Source organism: Hermetia illucens, chromosome 4 (assembly GCF_905115235.1).
Source record: "Hermetia illucens chromosome 4, iHerIll2.2.curated.20191125, whole genome shotgun sequence".
NCBI lineage: Eukaryota > Metazoa > Arthropoda > Insecta > Diptera > Stratiomyidae > Hermetia > Hermetia illucens.
In genome coordinates this window covers 122,060,404-122,077,970 of record NC_051852.1, presented here as the reverse complement: position 1 = coordinate 122,077,970, position 17,567 = coordinate 122,060,404, and the positions used below count along the sequence as shown (strand labels likewise).

Sequence of the window (17,567 nt, the reverse complement as noted above, 5' to 3'; positions counted from 1 at the left end):
CTGCGACTTTTCATTCTCTCGGCACGCTACTTCCTAAGCGCTTTCCCTTTGTTCTTCGTTCACCTCCTTTTCATTAAATATTGCTTCCAACCATTGCTTGTATTTTTCGTCTTGACGTCTCAACCATTCAAGTCGTCTTCTAGTTTCTTTTCTAAATTCTTCGTGTTGCCTTACAAATTCTTCCAGTTGCTTTCTAGATTCTCATATAAATTTTTCTTGCATACTTGATAAAGCTTGCAATAAAACTTTCATATCGTTGTCATTTATCATGAAAGTTCCAACAACTTCCTCCGGACTCTCGATAGTCGATGCAGGATCATGATGGAATTCACGTTCCTCAACGTTATCACCTCGCGACTCCAAAACTTCGAGACTTCTCTTTTTGGGCCAGAAAGATTGGTCATCATAGTTGCATATTTGGAATGATAATAATTCTCTCTATAAAGCAAGGTAAAGGATGTTTTCTTGTTGAAGTTTAAAGTGACTTCTTAGAAGCCAATGCTTGAATTTTAGAGAAAAAGAATGCTTGCTTTATTTTTGGTTAAAATAATTTTTACTGTTTACAAAGGTTCTATTCCGGCAACCAACTGTTGCCGAGATATAACATTCGCCAGCAATAAAAAAATTGTTTGGCCTATGAATTGGGGTCCAAGAATACAAGTCTTCCCTGCTCGTCGTAAGAGGCGACGAAAAAGGATAGACATTTGTGGGCTAACTACCTACAAATTTTGAAACTTTATTGCACCGAAACATCAACAACGCCTTGAAATTCCTCTCCTTTTTGCGGCAATATGCTTTTTCACTCTTGAAAACCGATTGGTAGCAAATGCGAACTTGAAGTCGTGTTCTTTCTGACGGCTACCGCAAGGCTCTCTTGAGCTGAAAGCCGACTTCTGAAAGACTTTTGACCGCACAATTGTACAGTGCTATGCATCAATGGAGACTTCCGATATAGTGGAGAAGCAATTACCCGCAGCTTACGAGAGACTTCCTAAAGGTGACATCGAAATCGTGGCGGGTTTTTAACGATATGCAGACAAATTTGTCTAAATCTGACATTGAGCCAGCAGGCATACACGCTCAAGAGCCGGTTGACTCCAGAAAGGAACCCGAAGTAAGGCAAAGAAAATGCGGGATATACCGGATAAAGTGCCATAACTGACCAGTCTGCCCAGACAAAACGACTGGTGCATGCTCGAGCCAAAGAGCACCTAAAGGAAGCAAAATTAGCCAAAAGACACAATAGGCAGCATATAAAATCAACCGTGGCGAAACACATAATTAAAGAAGCACATGTGATGGATACAAAGGAACAATTTTGGTTTTTCTACTTCCCCACAGTTCTTAACCGTATCACATTCCGTGAAGCTCCCCCTCGTGCGGATGAAATGGCTAGTCCCCATAACAAGCGGATACGGACTATCCTTCCAAATAGTAGAGAAACCATTTCGGCCATCAATACACTAAAGCGGAGTAAAGCCGCTGGGATTAACATTCTCCCTGCAGAGTTATTTATCGCTGCTTTATTTTCACTCGTGCGAAAGTTTTGGAAATCTGAGACCTTTCCCAGAGTGAGGATGATGCTCAAATTCCAAAGAAAGGTACCCGTTTTGAGTGTGTTAAATAGAGGAGGTTTCCGGAGAAACGAATAGCTATTATAAGAGCGACACAAAAAGTGGTGTTCAGACGAATTTGAGGTCGACCAGCTTTCCATCTTGTCACCGATAATTTTTCTTCTTGTTGTTGGTGCCGTTCATCATGCTGCTTTAACTAGAAGACGTGAAGAAGTTCAATAGACTTTGACATCGTTCCTGAAACACCTCGACTACGCTGATGACATCTCTTTGTAAAGTCGAGATTTTCAGTCTGACATACTTTCTCTCTGCATTGATGGAAAGAACTTCGAAACCGTTGATCTACATATTTATATGTTTAGAAACTTGGTTTTTGCGGACGGTGGCACCGAACTGTATGTTGTCTGATGCATTAATAGTGTTAGATCCGCTTTCGCTGTCATATCTAAAATCTGGAAATGCAGTTACCTCAATACCAAGGCCAAGTTGAGAGTGTTGTGTGCTAATGTTTTTCTTAATTTATTATTACGAGTATATGTTATGGAAACTAGCCGGTACTGTCACTTGAAGACTCTAGGCCTTCGTGAACACCTACCTGCACCGTATAATCGGTGTATGCTAGCCTGATGCTGTTGCAAACGAAAAATTTGAAGTGGGAAGCAGCAGTGGATAGCTCACAAATAAGGGGGGGGGGGCACAACTGGATTGTTGGCTACGCCATGGAGAGTCGAATTACGAAGAAAGACAAAGTTTGTTAGTAGCAATCGATAACAGTTTATATGGTTGATAAGTGAATGTCAGCCGATATTTTTTAATGTATTCAAGGTGTCCGCTACTCTTGGCCCTCGCAATAGTTCATGTCTAAATATCACGCACCTAGTTAAGATTCTCTTGAAACACAGTTCCAGTTAGTAGTAAGAAAAGAAGGCCATTTTGACACTCGCTCCATTCTCTTCTTGCTTTTTTTGAAAATGCCTGAAGCGAGATTTCATACCATAACACCTGACTTTTCGCTGGATTACGCGAAACATGCTTAGACCACATAACGTCTCTAAAAGTGTGGAAAAGTCGAATATGAAACCACCACCATCCACCAGCATCCATCCACCATAATCTCCAAACGGGAGTACCAGGATATCAATTTCGACTTGATCCTTGATCAGAATTATATCAACGGTAGGCTTCACAAAGGTCCCGAACAAAAAATACTTGATGGAACCATATATTTATCAATATCTTAAGCATGTGTAGTAATTTTTCCAGCCCAGTAGCATAATTCATTATTTAAATACAGAGCAACTTATACACTCATCTCCAAAGGAAAAGGGTTTTTCTGTTGCCACGCAAAAGGGCGCTCATGTCAAAGAAAAAATATAAACGGCAATTTAACGTCCGTAAACTAGGATTATTAAAAAATATTAAAAGCTAAAGTTTTGGTGCCTTGTTAAATTATATCAAAAAAAACTTTGGTTTTGTCCGGATAGCTGAGTGGTTAAAGCATAAGGCTGTCGTACGGAAGGTCGCGGTTCAAATGTCACTGGTGGCAGTGGGATTTGTATCGTGATTTGACGTCGGATACCAGTCGACTCAGCTGTGAATGAGTACCTAAGTTAAATCAGGGTAATAATGTCGGGCGACCGCAATGCTGACCACATTGCCTCCTATAGTGTTACTGTAGTGTACCGTTACGGTCTTGAATGAAGGGCTCTAACACACTTCAAGGCCCTGATCCAATATGGATTGTTGCGCCCACGATTATTATTATCATATTATTTGTTCAAGGTTTCTTTAATGAATAAAAAAAACTACTTAATGAATCGTAATTATCCTAGTTTGCGGACCGTAGAAATATGTTCTGAATAAATCGTGAAAATTTCAAAGAATTTTGTTAGATAGATTTTGGGCTATGGTGGCAGCCGATTATCAACTTGCAGTTTCGAGAAAAACGCATTTAAAAAGTAGAATGCGATTTTTAACCATAAAATCTTAACTGACCATTAATCTGCCCTACCTAGTCCGCAAACCTTAGGTTTCTTGAAGAAACACACGTAAAACCTTAGCATCAATGCTTATGATTTCAGCGAAGCCATTCGAACGTCATTCAGACTGATAAATACGCCCTTTATTACGGCGACCGGCATAAACTTGACATGTGACACTTTACCTATTTAACACTATAATTTCCGAACGCCAAAAAAAATTCGATTCATTGGATCCGACAAACGGGATGACCCCCTTAACTAGTAATTTCTTGAACTTTTAATGTCATTATTACGATTTTTTAGCACTGTCCGAATTTCATTTTTGAATACGAAAATAGAGTTTCTTTTGTTTGTCGCACTCAGCAAGAGTTTTATTTTATCCTTTCTCGTTGATTCTTTTGCATTGTATCCAAAGAACGAACATCATCGAATCGTTCGGGTCAAACGAGAACATCAAATATACAACTACAACTTTGAGACCGTTGAAAATTTCCTATCTAGGGTCAAAAATCACAACCGATTACCAGAGCCTATTTCAGCTTACAACAACTATTTCGCTCGAAACGTCTCACCATAGAGTCAAGAGTCATACAAGACAATGGTCTTGCCAGTCCTTATGTATTCCTCGGAGACCTGAGTTCCTAGCAAGAAGAGCTCTGGGCGGACAGGAGAATCTTCCGAAGAATTTTTAGCCTCCTACATGTCCGGATAGCTCAGTGGTTAGAGCACTGGGTTGTCATACGGAAGGCCGCGGTTCAAATCTCGCTGATGGCAGTGGGATTTGTATCGTGACTTGACGTCGGATACCAGTCGACTCAGCTGTGAATGAGTACCTGAGTCAAATCAGGGTAATAATCCCGGGCGAGCGCAATGCTGACCACATTGCCTCCTACAGTGTTCTGTAGTGTACCGTTACGGTCTTGAATGAAGTGCTCTAACACACTTCAAGGCCCTGATCCAATATGGATTGTTGCGCCAACGATTATTATTATTATTACATGAGGATTGACGATTACGCAGCTTCTATAACGATGAACTCTATGAGCACTAGCACGTTCGTCTGGTTGTGGGTAAAATCCGGCTGAACAGGTTGCGGTGTGCGAGTCATCTAATCCGTATGAATGAGAATGATCCAGCCCGGAAAGTCCATAAGGGCAATATCTATGGTAGAAACAGAAGACGAGGCAGACCCTGCCTGAGATGGAACGATGGCTGATCTACGCCAGACAGCTTTTAAGGATATCGATTTGGTGGACCTCGGCGCAAAACCAGGATATCTGGAGTTCCTTATTAAAGCAGGCCTAGACCGGATACCGGTTGTTGCGTCGTTGATGATGATGATAATAATAAGGAGTACGATACTAGAAAGTTTTGTAGGAATCTTGTCATTATCGACGAGGTCAAACTTGCCTTTTTGCGTAGCTTCATTTCATTCTAAGACGTCATATGTAGAATCCCAAAGTCAAATATGAAATGTCGATTTTTTGGTTGGCTTGTTTTTAATGCAATTTCCATCATCTAGATGGATTTTAGATCCATTTGGTCGGACCCCAAACGCAGCTGACTTAAGGCACGTGAATTTCATGAATAACTAATAAAAGACGTATTCAAAGAGGGCTGGGTAGCACAAAGGATTGCAATGCGTGTTAATTTAGTTGATGGAGCATGTGATGAACCTTTTTTTGCCAGTTTCAGATTTTAATATAGGTTTGCTGTCGTGATTGACCATAATGAGAACGTATTGTGTTGTTAAGGTTTTGTGTGAAACAAAATATTTGTCTATCACACCCCATTTACTCGGAAACGACTAAATCCATTGCCACGAAATTTGGTGAGAATATATGGTCTGTTGTCTTACTTACAGCGAGTGGCGCCATTTTGTGCCAAATTTTAAAGGGAGCTCCCCATGCTTGCGAAAGAGGGGTGTATATTTTTTTACAGAATATGGTCATGTGGGGTGTCAAATGAAAGGACTCGCGTACGCAAAAAGGGGATCAGCATCAGATCCCCTTTCTGCGTACGCCTGATAAGACTAAACAAATCTAGCGAAAAGACAGTGGATAGTTTTCCTGCTCAGGTGGAAAAGGTGCTAGGTGAGCAAGCAGACGTGAACGCTCGAAAGCAACATAAGAAGAGAAGAGGGCCACCTTATCAAAGACCACACGGGAAATCGGCGATGCATGTTATGCAAAGGGAAAAAAGGAGTGGACGATCGGCACGTTGCAGTCGAGTCAGCAACAGAAACAGAAAAACTAGGATTGCTCCATTGAAGCTTTCGAGGAAGAGACTTTTTGGCGGCCTTAGAAGGAGGTTACGACCCAAAGGGAACGGCGCTCGAAAAAATGGGCCAGTTATGTCAACGGGTAACTGAGGCATGCGACTCTACAATGCCGCGACAGAAGTTTCATCACAGTAGGAAACCAGACTACTGGTAGAATTGCGCTATTGAGAACATCTTGTCTGCGAGCGAGGAAACTTTGCCAAAGGACCAGGCGGAAGCCAGAACATCGGCAGTCGGAGAACGAATACCTCGATCTTCGACGTAGCCTTAAGAAGGCTATACGGGCAAGTAAGCGGAATTGCTACAAGCAGTTGTGCCTTGAAATACGAACCCGTGAGGCGCTGTTTACAAGGTTGTAATGAACAAGATTCGTGTACAAAAATCACCCCAAGTGACGTGCCCGCAACTCTTGTTCAAAATAATCACAATTCTTTTCCCACAACAGGAAGAAAGTGGACCTCAATCAACGGTGCAACAGGACGTCTTCACAATCCCAGGAGCTACCGAGGAGGAACTACGGTATATCTGTGAACGAATTAAGGAGAATAAGGCTCCGGGATTGGATGGGATTCCGAACAAAACCATGAAGTTGGCAGTAAAAATTAGGCCCGCATGGTTCATAAGTACATTTGAATCGTGCATGGTGGAAGGAGTGTTTCCCGTGCAGTCGAAGAGGCATAAGTTAGTTCTGCCACCGAAGCTCCAAAACCCACCTGCCGTACCCTCCTCATATCGCCCTACCTGTCGTAGGCCTAGCCCGGGAGGCATCAGCCGCTGGTAAGTGCTTCGCGGTGGTAACGGGGTTTGATTAAAGGTACCTTGGCTAAACTGGGTGTGCCTGGTTACGTAGCCCGGATAATTGAGAGTTACCCCTCGGAGAGAATTCTTTGGTACGAGACGGACGATGGGCCAAAAGCATATGTTGTGACAGCAGGCGTTCCGCAAGTTTCCGTACTGGGGCCCCTGCTGTAGAATATAATATACGACGGAGTGATCGGCCTTAGCGTGCCAAAGGAGGCAATAATGATTGGTTTTGCAGACGGCTTGCTAGTGGTACTAGTTGTCAAAAACCACCAGGACGTGGAACTGTATGCAAGCGAAACCATTCACACCATCAAAGCATTGCTCCAGATGGTGAAACTGGACCTGGTGGAACATTAGACGCAGGCGGTCCTTATTACCAATCGCAGGAAAAACACCACTCTCAAAATCCGGGTTGGTAGTTATGATGCCGTTTCAAAATCAGTCATTAGATACTTGGGGTAATGATCTTATGCCAAGTTGAGCTTCAAGGGGCACCTGGATTATGCTCGCAAAAAGGCAACAAAAGCTGGCTCATCTCTAGCAAGGATGATGCCTAATATTGAATGGCCAAAATCTAGTCGCTGGCTGCTTATTACAGGGATGGTAGAATCCATCCGGTTATACGCGGCTCCTGTATAGGCGTGCGCACTGGATATCACATTGAACCAAGGATGGTGCTGGGGATGTGCAATGTATATAGGACGGAATCTGGCGAGGCAATGTGTGTCATCGCGGGGATGATTCCCTTGGATCTTCTAGCGAATGAGCCACACTATCTCTACTGGAGAAGGAGGGCGAATCCGGCCGAAGGGACCGCGGGCTTCCAAAAGGCCACTAGGGAGGAGCTGTACAGGAGATGGCAGCAACGGTGGGATAATTCTGCAAAAAGCCGGTGGACCCATACACTGATTCCGTATATTGAGAGATAGGTCGAGCACCTAACGCAGTTCCTTACAGGACACGGGGGGATATAGAAAATACTTGCATCGCTTCGGATTGGATGAAACCTCAGACTGTCCCGAATGCGGCGCTTCACCCGAGCACCCGGAGCATGTTATGTTCCATTGTCCAAGATTCGCGTATGAAAGAGGCAGGTTAAACGACGTCCTCAACGCAGTTATCGGACCCCGTAATTTCATGGAGGAGATGCGGAGATTCGCAACAAATTGGAGTGCGATAAACGCAACAGTAACTGTGATACAAGAAAAGCTGCAGGGACCGGATCGAGCCCGGAAAGCGCGACTTAGTTGCGCTGGTCTAAATCAGAACCCTCTTCGCGAAGTAATAGTTCACGGTGGTCCCGCGGGGATATGTTCAGAGAAGTGGAGGTGGTTTTGGTGGGTAAGAATCCCACATACTGCTGCAACCTGACGCAGATTTTAGATTTCCACCTCCACTCATAAAAAAAAGCATTTATGTCGTTGATATGTATGTATATATCTAGGAGTTTTGCATAATATGATGGAATGCTTTGTATTCTTAGAAATGTACGAATTGAAATCCTGCATAAGATGAACACAAAACCTTTATACCCGAAACGTCCAGCTTCCAGTATCCCGACTTGTTTCAATTTAAATGACGATCTCCAAGCCAACAAAACTTTCCACTAGCAATTTCGTTGCATAGATGGCCAAAATTTCAGTGTTGTACTTTTCGACCAGTTGGAATAATGTTCTTAACAAGGAAGGTAAGTTCCAGATTCTATATCTGTACCCTGTCTTTTGATGTCATTGTCGTCTTTGTATAATAAATTCAGTTTCGTCTTCTATGAGACTGTAACTTTTGTGAGTAGATGTTCATCCTGTTTCACAGCTCTCAACCTAGAATACCAGCAGCTCGTATGACTCCCTTAAGGGAGAAGAGTTCCTGTCATTCACTCTTTCTCGTGAAGTGAATAATTTTGTAGTATTGCTACCTTTCACTTCTTCATTAAAAGAGTGCAGTTTATTGAATCAAATTCTAGGTTCAAAAAATTGTAGAAATCAGCAAAAATTGAGAAGTGTTCTAGCTTCTTTTCGTGGAGTGTATATAATGTACAGCCCCGGACACCTTTGTGACCGCTATTTTCAATGTAATAAACTCAAAACGATATCCTTCGTCATTCGCAAAGAATGTTCCAACTCTACAATTTCGTTCTTATCTCAGTTGTCTTGCAATTTATCTTTACTAAGCAAATGTTCCTTCGTCGAAACCAAATATTTAAGCATATAAACATTAAAAAGATCCATTTCGCAATAATTGTAAGGTTTATTTATCTCATATTATGAAATTCTACCCACGTAACGTTGCCTAGCGAAGTAGAACCATGTAATTCAGGCAAACAAAACTAAAAAATATCTTTCTAAAATATCTTTCTTCCTCTCATTCCAGACGAAGCCTTGTCCATCTTATCAGCACAAGAGACAACGAATTTAACTAATTTGTGAGAAATAACCGTGTGCCAGCCTTCATATCAGCATTTGTGTTCAATTATACGTAGAGTAGGAGGAGAATGTACTGGTCGCAACATGCTTCAAAATTATTGATGGAATTTCTTGTGGTACGGACAGTATGACTTGCAAGAATCGACGAACGACTGAAGTGAGGTCATATTCTGGAAGGTTGACAAATTGCACTTGAACCGGCATTTGTAATCTCGACAATAAACGAAGCGAAGACCATGTGGTTTAAATGAACCAGCAAGGAGCCTACTAAAGCTAAACTCATCTCTAAAATTAAGCCATAGCCAAACAAACTGCGCTAGATCCAGAGCAAATACGCAAAAGGAGAATATCTGAGTATTTTTATTGCTCTTATCAGTAGATTCGAATTAGTAATTCTGTCTAAGTAAAAATTGATACTGAGTCAGATACGAGCGGCCCGATTCACTAAGCTTTGCGAGTAGAACGACTCTAAACGGCCGGTGGTATATAACGCGTTCCCACCCAAGGCTATGACCCACTCGTGTAGGAAAGCTTTCGTAGTGAACACATCGATTCGCTGCGGACAGTATCTATAATCGCGGAATCAAACATCCAATACGTACTAACAACCGTCACAAGTTGCGAAGCTAAGACAGCATGTAAAATAGATACAAACTAATCCAACCTAACTAAACTATTCCCCGAGTGGTTCGTAAGAATAGACAGCAACAAGAGATAAATACATAAAAATACCTGCGTAGGATATATATTGCCCGAACTAATTTAAATTTAAAAATAATCCAGTTAATTTGATTCGTTTATTCACTTTGGATAAGACGTTGCCGGCTTAGCGGGCCAACTGCAAGTTTATCTTTTTAAGACGCGTTACTTGAGAGCAGTTTGCCCGCAACTCTCTGTTCATTTTTCATTTTCCATTCCGAATGTTAAGTTGGGTCATTTCATTTCTTTGAAAAAAAATCTGAAATTAGTGGGCGCGAGTGATTAATAAATTGCCGTGAGGCGGCGCTGTTCAGTGCACATATTTATCTCTATAAAAATAAAATCGGGCGCTAAAGATAAAATAAGAAATTGCGGAAGAAAAAGTGTGATTTTAATAGCAGATAAGTTTATATATGAGTGGAATAAATTATAATATTTATATTGTATGAAAGTTCGTCGGTTAGCATTCGACTAGTGCGGTAGTGTCCATGTAAGTTCGAGATTAGTAGCCAGAAGAACTTCGACACAATGAAGGATATTAATATTAGAAGTATACCAGCGAATGCGGTTTACAAGAATGTTGTCATAATTGGTGAGTACTATATCTCGGTGATCACATATTATAGTCATATTTCATCATTATTTGGTAATATTCCGATGAATTGGAGGTGTTTTGTGATGATTGATACTAAAAACCATAAAATCTTTATGATTTCATTGAACACTTTCTCGAGTGGCTCAAATTAACGAAGTCCCTACCTCGTGTCAGTTCCATGGATTCTGGTGTTGACCGATTGACAATGATTCCTTCAGCATATTTAATCGAGATTATTCCGTTTTCGAATAAAGTCCTCAGTAAATTTATTCATTCATGCAAATCACGCAGTCCTGATAAGAATATTAATTAACCGGCATTTCTTGATGTATACAGAATTATAAAATGTAAATATTTGGGTAAATGTGCAAACTGCCAACCTCGAACTTCACATCTTATATATCACACAATATATGTGTACGGTCGTGTTGGGCGATTGCGCTCCTGAGCTGAATTTCGTTATTTCGCAATCTTGTAAGTTGCATTATTACAATTTTAACACATTTGAATGGCTGAGTGCACCTCTAGACATAATATCGCAATCAAAGTATGCACCCAGAAGACAAGGCACTCATATAATAAAGTATCTTTGAGCTGGGGTGTGTTTCTTGTTGAATCATTCCACAGAAACTCTGGGTTTTTGTAATATTTTGAATCGGGATTTTGTCACAAATTCATTCAGTTTTATGTGCTTGTGGGTATTAATGTTTGGCAAATGTTTTCAAGTGCACTTGTTGGAATTCTGATCTTTTGCAATTAAAGTGGTATTTCTGATAAAGCGATCGAATCGGACTAATAATTGGTAATAATAGTAATCGATCCAGATGAATGAGATGGTGGTGAATGAATAGCCTCACAGAATCATTGTCAACAGTTTAAAAAAAGATTAATCACTTTGGGGTGAAACAACTTTGTTTTTTGTTTTTGTTTCGGTTTTGAACCATTTGATACAAGTGCCATGTGACTCTGATCACGGAAAATACTAAAAATACATTTTCAAACTTTATGAGTTTAAAATTGTTCATGTGACCGTGGGAAATTTAAAAATTGTAGATGCATTGAAGATGTTAGCTATTATAAGAAGCCCTTCTATCCTGGGATTACCCTTCTTTTCTCATCTCTTTTTACTTCGAGGATATGTTAGATTTTCTGAGAAAATTTACAAAAGGTCGGAAACCAAAAGCTAAATGTTGACCCATTTATACGAAACAGGCTGGTCGAGATGGGGTGGAAAGGGAGGATTCATTCTGGGCAAAAAACCCGATCAGTAAAAAAATATGATTTTTGAGAAAAAATATCGAGCTGTTCAAAAAAAGTAAATATGAGGGTTTTTTATATTGATATTTTGCACTCAAAATAGTTTTTTGTAGAAAAAGAACCTATGTAAAATTTTTCAGGAGGGGCTTTTATTGAAAATGAGTCTACTTTACGAAAAATTGGGAAATTTGGTTTATGTTTCATATCAATCACAAAACTCGTCGGATCGTTGTTTACTTAATAATTAAATAATAAATTCATAAATGTTTAATTATATAGAATTTTGTTGTATCTCCGTTTGTCTTCTCTGCTCTAATCCTCGCTGTCATTGATGAAATATGGTTCCTTAAAAGGATTATATCCAGCTTATGTTGGCGTTTCGGTTTCTGTTAAGCTATCTTTTTCTTCATTAGTGCCCACAAGTTTCATATGGGGTTTAAATTCGAGCTATTCCCGGGCCAAGTCAGTTGCTCTACTGAAAATTGCGCACCTCCAAAGCAAAAAAAGTCAAATAATTAGAAAATCAACAGCTAGAGAAGGGGAAAAAAATATTACTTACAATGCGAGACCTGTGACAAGGTGCAGAATCTTCCTGAAAGATGACCTCACTTGAATACTGATATTGCTCTTAAGTGCAAAGGTATCAGATGGTCCTCCATAATTCGTTTATAGGTTTCACCATTGACTCTTTCATCAATTAATGAAAGTCTTTTGGCACCATTAAACGAATAGCAACCCCAGATCATCCTACTTACCGGCTGACATACTATGGTCTGGAAATACCCCCTTCTCCCCCTCTCCATATGTGGTGGATTCCATCCGACCCAAAAATGTTAAATTGGGATTCATTGGAGAATATTACAGTTTGCCATTGTTTCAGTGTCTAATTTTCATGGTCCTTTGCCTATAAATAGAATTGTTTCCGAGTTCTTGCGGGACGCCGGCAATGAAATTTGCCCTCTCTGAACCTCCGGCGAATCGTTGATGCGTCAATTTCCGTCCCAATTGCATCCTTGATCTCTTTTTAATGTCCGACGAACTTTTGAACCGATCCCGCAGGCAGAACTCCGCATCAATCTGTCTTTGACTGATGTGGTCTTTTTCGGCCTTCCAGAACCCTGTTTTCGGGCAGTAGAGCCAATGGTCCGGATTTTTTTAAAAAGCCAGTTACAGAGAACTGAATGAAGCCCACAACGACCGCTATTTGTTGTGTGCTACATTTTTCATGGAATAAGGTAATTATTTTTCCTTTGTCGATATCACTTATTTTGCGTGTTTTTGCCATTTTTAAGATTTTGTGTAAAACAAAACCTTATTAAAATCGGTTTACAGTCTGTCTGTCTGTCCGCCTGTCTGTCGGTCACACGCATTTTTCGAAACGGCTGCAGCGATTGGCACTAAATTTGGTGGAAAGGTAGAAACTGTGAACGGTCACGAATACAGTGATATGTTGTATTGTGTTAAATTATTCTACGTCTGGGGTATCAAATGAATGGTCTCAGTTAGTACTTTCCGAAACCGTTCTTAGTTTTGGCATTTGTTAGAAAGATGGGAGTGCGGGGGTAGAAAGCGACCATTCCCTTTATGGGCCGATTTTCAAAAAGTGCCCAACTGAAAAATTTGAAAGAAATCATCAAGCTGCCACTATATGATACCTAGGCTCCCAAACACCCTCCATATTACCATAATTGTTAATAACTAACTGCAAACCTCCCTTGTCACGAAATTTGTGAGAACTTGTGGTCTGCGAATCTCTTTACATATATAGCGCTATTTTTTGTTGCAATTAAGGGGGAGGGGTTCATACATGCAAAAAGGGGGTGTATATTTTTTTTACAAAATAGGACTTGATCGGTATTTTTCGAAACTGGTCTTATTTCTGATATTGGGCGAAACATAAGGGGAGTAAGAGATCAAAATATATGCCCAGAAAATTGTAACAAGTCTCGATCTACCCAACCGAAAAATCTAGAAAAAAAATGCGATGGAGCATCTATACAAAATCTAGGCCTCAAAATATATCCCACTTCGATATCTGCTCAAATAAACTTAATAATAGCATAACATCATATTTTAGAAATTTACTGGAAAAACCCCTTAAGTTCATAGAATTATAAATTTTGGTGCCACTATAACTTATAATATGATACACAGTTTTGGAAGTTTTGAAGGAAATCGAACTATTATTAACAAAATTATAAAAAGTCAAAATTTTGAATTTCACGTGAATTTATCGCAATATAAAACATGTATGGCGTCGTCACCGTATAAAGTGAACTCATATGAATGGTGGAGTTATATCAAGAAATATTTTAAATTTTGAGCTAAGGAAAACGTGCATAGAATATTTCTCACTCAAGATGAACACAAAACCTTTACACCAGATGCGTCCAGCTTCTGATATTCCGACTTTTTTTAGATTTTTTTTTTGACAATAAAAAGAAATGTACTACTGTCAATAATTTTGTATGTTGTTATTGAGATCTTTGATTATAAAATTGCGGTCAAAGTGGACTTCTCTAAAAACAGTTGGAGGATTAGTTGAAAGAACATATCTATTTGTAGTAATCGGGAACCAAAAATTGAAACGTCTTCTTGTTAATGATCTTCATGACCTACTAAATATTAAAATGAAGATTTTTAAAAATCGCTTCTATTTTTCATTAAAAATCCAGAGCTAAAATAAGAAATTTTTAACGAAGATAGATAATCGTGGTTCGAACCAGAACTATTCATGTGTAGAATATTGGTAAAAATTTCAGCACAATCGGTTCAACAGAAGTTCAGTTGTGCTTCCCACCAGTTTAAAAAATGTGGTTTAGAGAAAACACGTTTAAAATTTTTTAAAATTATTGTATGCCCCTCAATATGCCGCGTGCTTTTCTGTTTGCTGCAACTTGATAAATATTTTAAATTTCCGTCCAAACTTTCCACAGTCTATTACAAATATATTCTGCTTATAAACAAAATCGTTTTCTGGAAAGCATCACATAAGAAATCTCCCTTAACGAAATTAGGTTGTACAATATCGAGGACCCGAAAAAAGTTAACCCTGGACCAAGCTTTACTTCTTACAACCCTGGTATACAGCTAAAAATTCAATTGGGTTGGAATTTCAAAGACGATTAATTCGGAAAAATACTTTGTTAACAATAGCTTGGATAATCCACTTGTATAGAGTTTGAAAAAATAAACCAATATTCAACATATTTTCATCCAGAAACTTCACAATTTATAATATATATTTTAAATATTATAGTCTTAATTAAGTATATTTAAATGAAATTTTTAATTTTCCTTGACTCTCGAAAAAGTATTATTTGCACCTGTTTCAAGGATGTTGCTATCGGAATGCCAAATCGGTGTGCATCCTAGCGTCCCTAATTTTTATGTGAAACAGTAAAAAAAAGCTTCCAGTAGAGGCACGAACACTTCAAAAGCTATAACTTAAAATAATAATAATTTCGAATTTAAATTTTTAGGATTTACTATTTGGAAGATTACCATCATTTTTAGATGAAAAGAGTTATTTGAAGCTGCAACAGGTATTTTCTTTCTTAAAAAAAATGAACTGAACCGACATTCAAGAAAACAAACAAAAAGGAATAAATCTGCTTAAAAAAAAAATGCAAAGAACTTTCATAGAGAGGAATTCACAGAAAAGAGAGAAAATAAAGAAAATCCATATAATGCGGAAAAAACATCTCGAGACCATTTCCATCCCCATCTTCACCCCCAACCCCAAAATTTTATAAAATATGTACGACGAATTCAGATAAAGTCCTGAATAGAGGAAGAAAACGTCGAATTAGTTCGCCCTATTTGAGGAGAAGAAAAAATAATCTATTCTTGTTTGTGTGGGATCCGACAATTGAAAAAGGACGCACTATGGTTGACAACTAGATCACCTATTTGTGATCGACGTTATCCAACCAAGTGCTGCTCACCTGTCTGCCCCTTCTTCCCACAAAAAGATGAAATACGTGCTAGTCCTCTGCTATGCTTTCCCCTCGTTTGCTCAATCCGATGCATAAGAAGAATTGTTCTCTTTTTCACCCTTTTCTATTGTTACGAGTGGCCATAGTACCTCACTCTGTTAGCAAACAAATACACTTAAACCATCTACCTCTTCTCGCTACAAGACAGAAAAGTTCAGTGACTGCGCTTCGGAAGTTATTAAAAGAATCGTTGTTCACCAAGCTGCCAAGGCCCATGTTTCATAGATCCAAAAAATCTCCTTTTTGAGATCTTGGATCTCAAATACAACACCAACAAACATCAGGCCAAGGCACTTCCCGGCGCCTGGTCGAATCTCCAGAAACATTTGGAAATCTTCCTTTGTGAAGTCTACACTGCAGCGCTAAAAAAAAGAAACACCCACATCCTTTTTTGATAAAAATCAGCTCGGGTGTATTTTTTCTCCATCATTACTTTAGCCAACACTTTTGCAATTTTATTCTTGAGTTTTCTTTCCAGGTGATTGAAGAACCGCTTTTACAACTAACCGTATCTTCCGGGGTTCATTTTGTCATGTTGCTGCTTGTTAAAAAGAGTGGTGGCGGCGTTCATTTCCACAATTTTTCCAAGTTTTGCATATACGAATTGTGGATCATCGATTAAAGGTGCGATTCAAGTATATTTCCGTCATAATAAATTCAGCAGTTTATATAAAACTGAAATATGTCTCCAGTGTCGGAAGTCGATAGCGATTACGCTTGGTAATTAGAATCTTTCAGTTAATTCTAAAGAACATTGACCGTCCAGCAGAGCGACTGGTAATTCTTGCCAATTACTTTCAAAATCAGCCTGCTCTTTAGAATTAGCCTTTTTATTTGCTTACTTTTCTTTATAATTCTAAGTAGAATGCCAACTGCGAATTCTGGTGGTTCCATTGAGCCCAGTGATGTCAAATTCATGCTCTACGCAACTTCTAGGATAAACTCCAGGGGGTCTACAATAAATTTAAAAAGTATAATAACACAGCGTTTGTAACTTTGACCAGATATGGCTGGGGATGGATGTCTTTCGAGGGTTAGTTGTCGTATGCGTCATAGTTTCCGGCAAAGGATTCTTGGTAGTTTCCGGCAAGGGATTTTTACACTTCCCAGCCTTAACTTCCCTCTCCCTACAACAAATGTTGAAGCCGAGTCTTATTCGATAAGTAATAATCGAGATCTTTGATATCTCACATGGGTATACTCGGAAAAAATTGCAGCACCACTCCCACCTCCTTTTGCGTGTATGGCAATCACTCATAAACTCAACATAGATGATGTCACTTCCTGCATACGTGTAGCTATTTCCAAGCAAAATACTTGTGACAGCCAGCCATACACAACAGACAGACAGATATACACAAAACCTTAGAAACGAAAAATTTTGAACATCCAGGGCAAAAAAAAATGTTTTATCTCATTAAACATTCAATTCGGAAGTTTATTTAAAACCTAATATAAAATTACTGTACTGTGCTTTAGGTTTATCTGATGTGCTCGATTGTTAAGTTTCTTTTAATTACCGTTGTTAATAGCGTTCACGGAGCCTCATCATTCAGCCTATCGTGTACAGCACCTGTGTTTTAATGATGTAGCAATTTTAATTAAGAAAAGTAAATAGAACGTAGTTTTAGCAAGGACATGCTAAATTACTGAGTGCAAAAAAGTAATTGAATCAATGCTTTGCAAATCATCTATTTAAAATCAAATTTATCATGACTCAAGGCTTCTTTAGTAATAAAACAGACTTTCGTTGCAAGGAAATTTTTGAATAAATTTTTTTACACTTATTATTTGAATTATACTTTCAAACTAGATCGATTAAAACTCACGAAAAACAGGTAAAAATTTTCTAAAAAAAAAAACAGACCAGATAAATCTCTGAACCAAAATAATAAACCAGCATAAATAATCAATGGTAAATTTATTATATGAAAATGAAAACCATTGATTTCGA

The 17,567-nt window shown here is 39.0% G+C and overlaps 1 protein-coding gene across 2 annotated transcripts in view; it reads left to right on the top strand.

Annotated features, from left to right (window-relative positions):
• Window positions 1–17,567, top strand: part of LOC119654183 (oxidative stress-induced growth inhibitor 2-like) — a 223,024-nt gene that overhangs the window by 152,081 nt on the left and 53,376 nt on the right. For both annotated transcript variants that reach the window (XM_038059372.1, XM_038059373.1), the window contains one exon: window positions 9,012–10,355. In XM_038059372.1, the coding sequence (XP_037915300.1) occupies window positions 10,292–10,355 (64 nt within the window). In that variant the 5' untranslated portion in view covers window positions 9,012–10,291. The remainder of the gene's footprint in view (window positions 1–9,011; window positions 10,356–17,567) is intronic.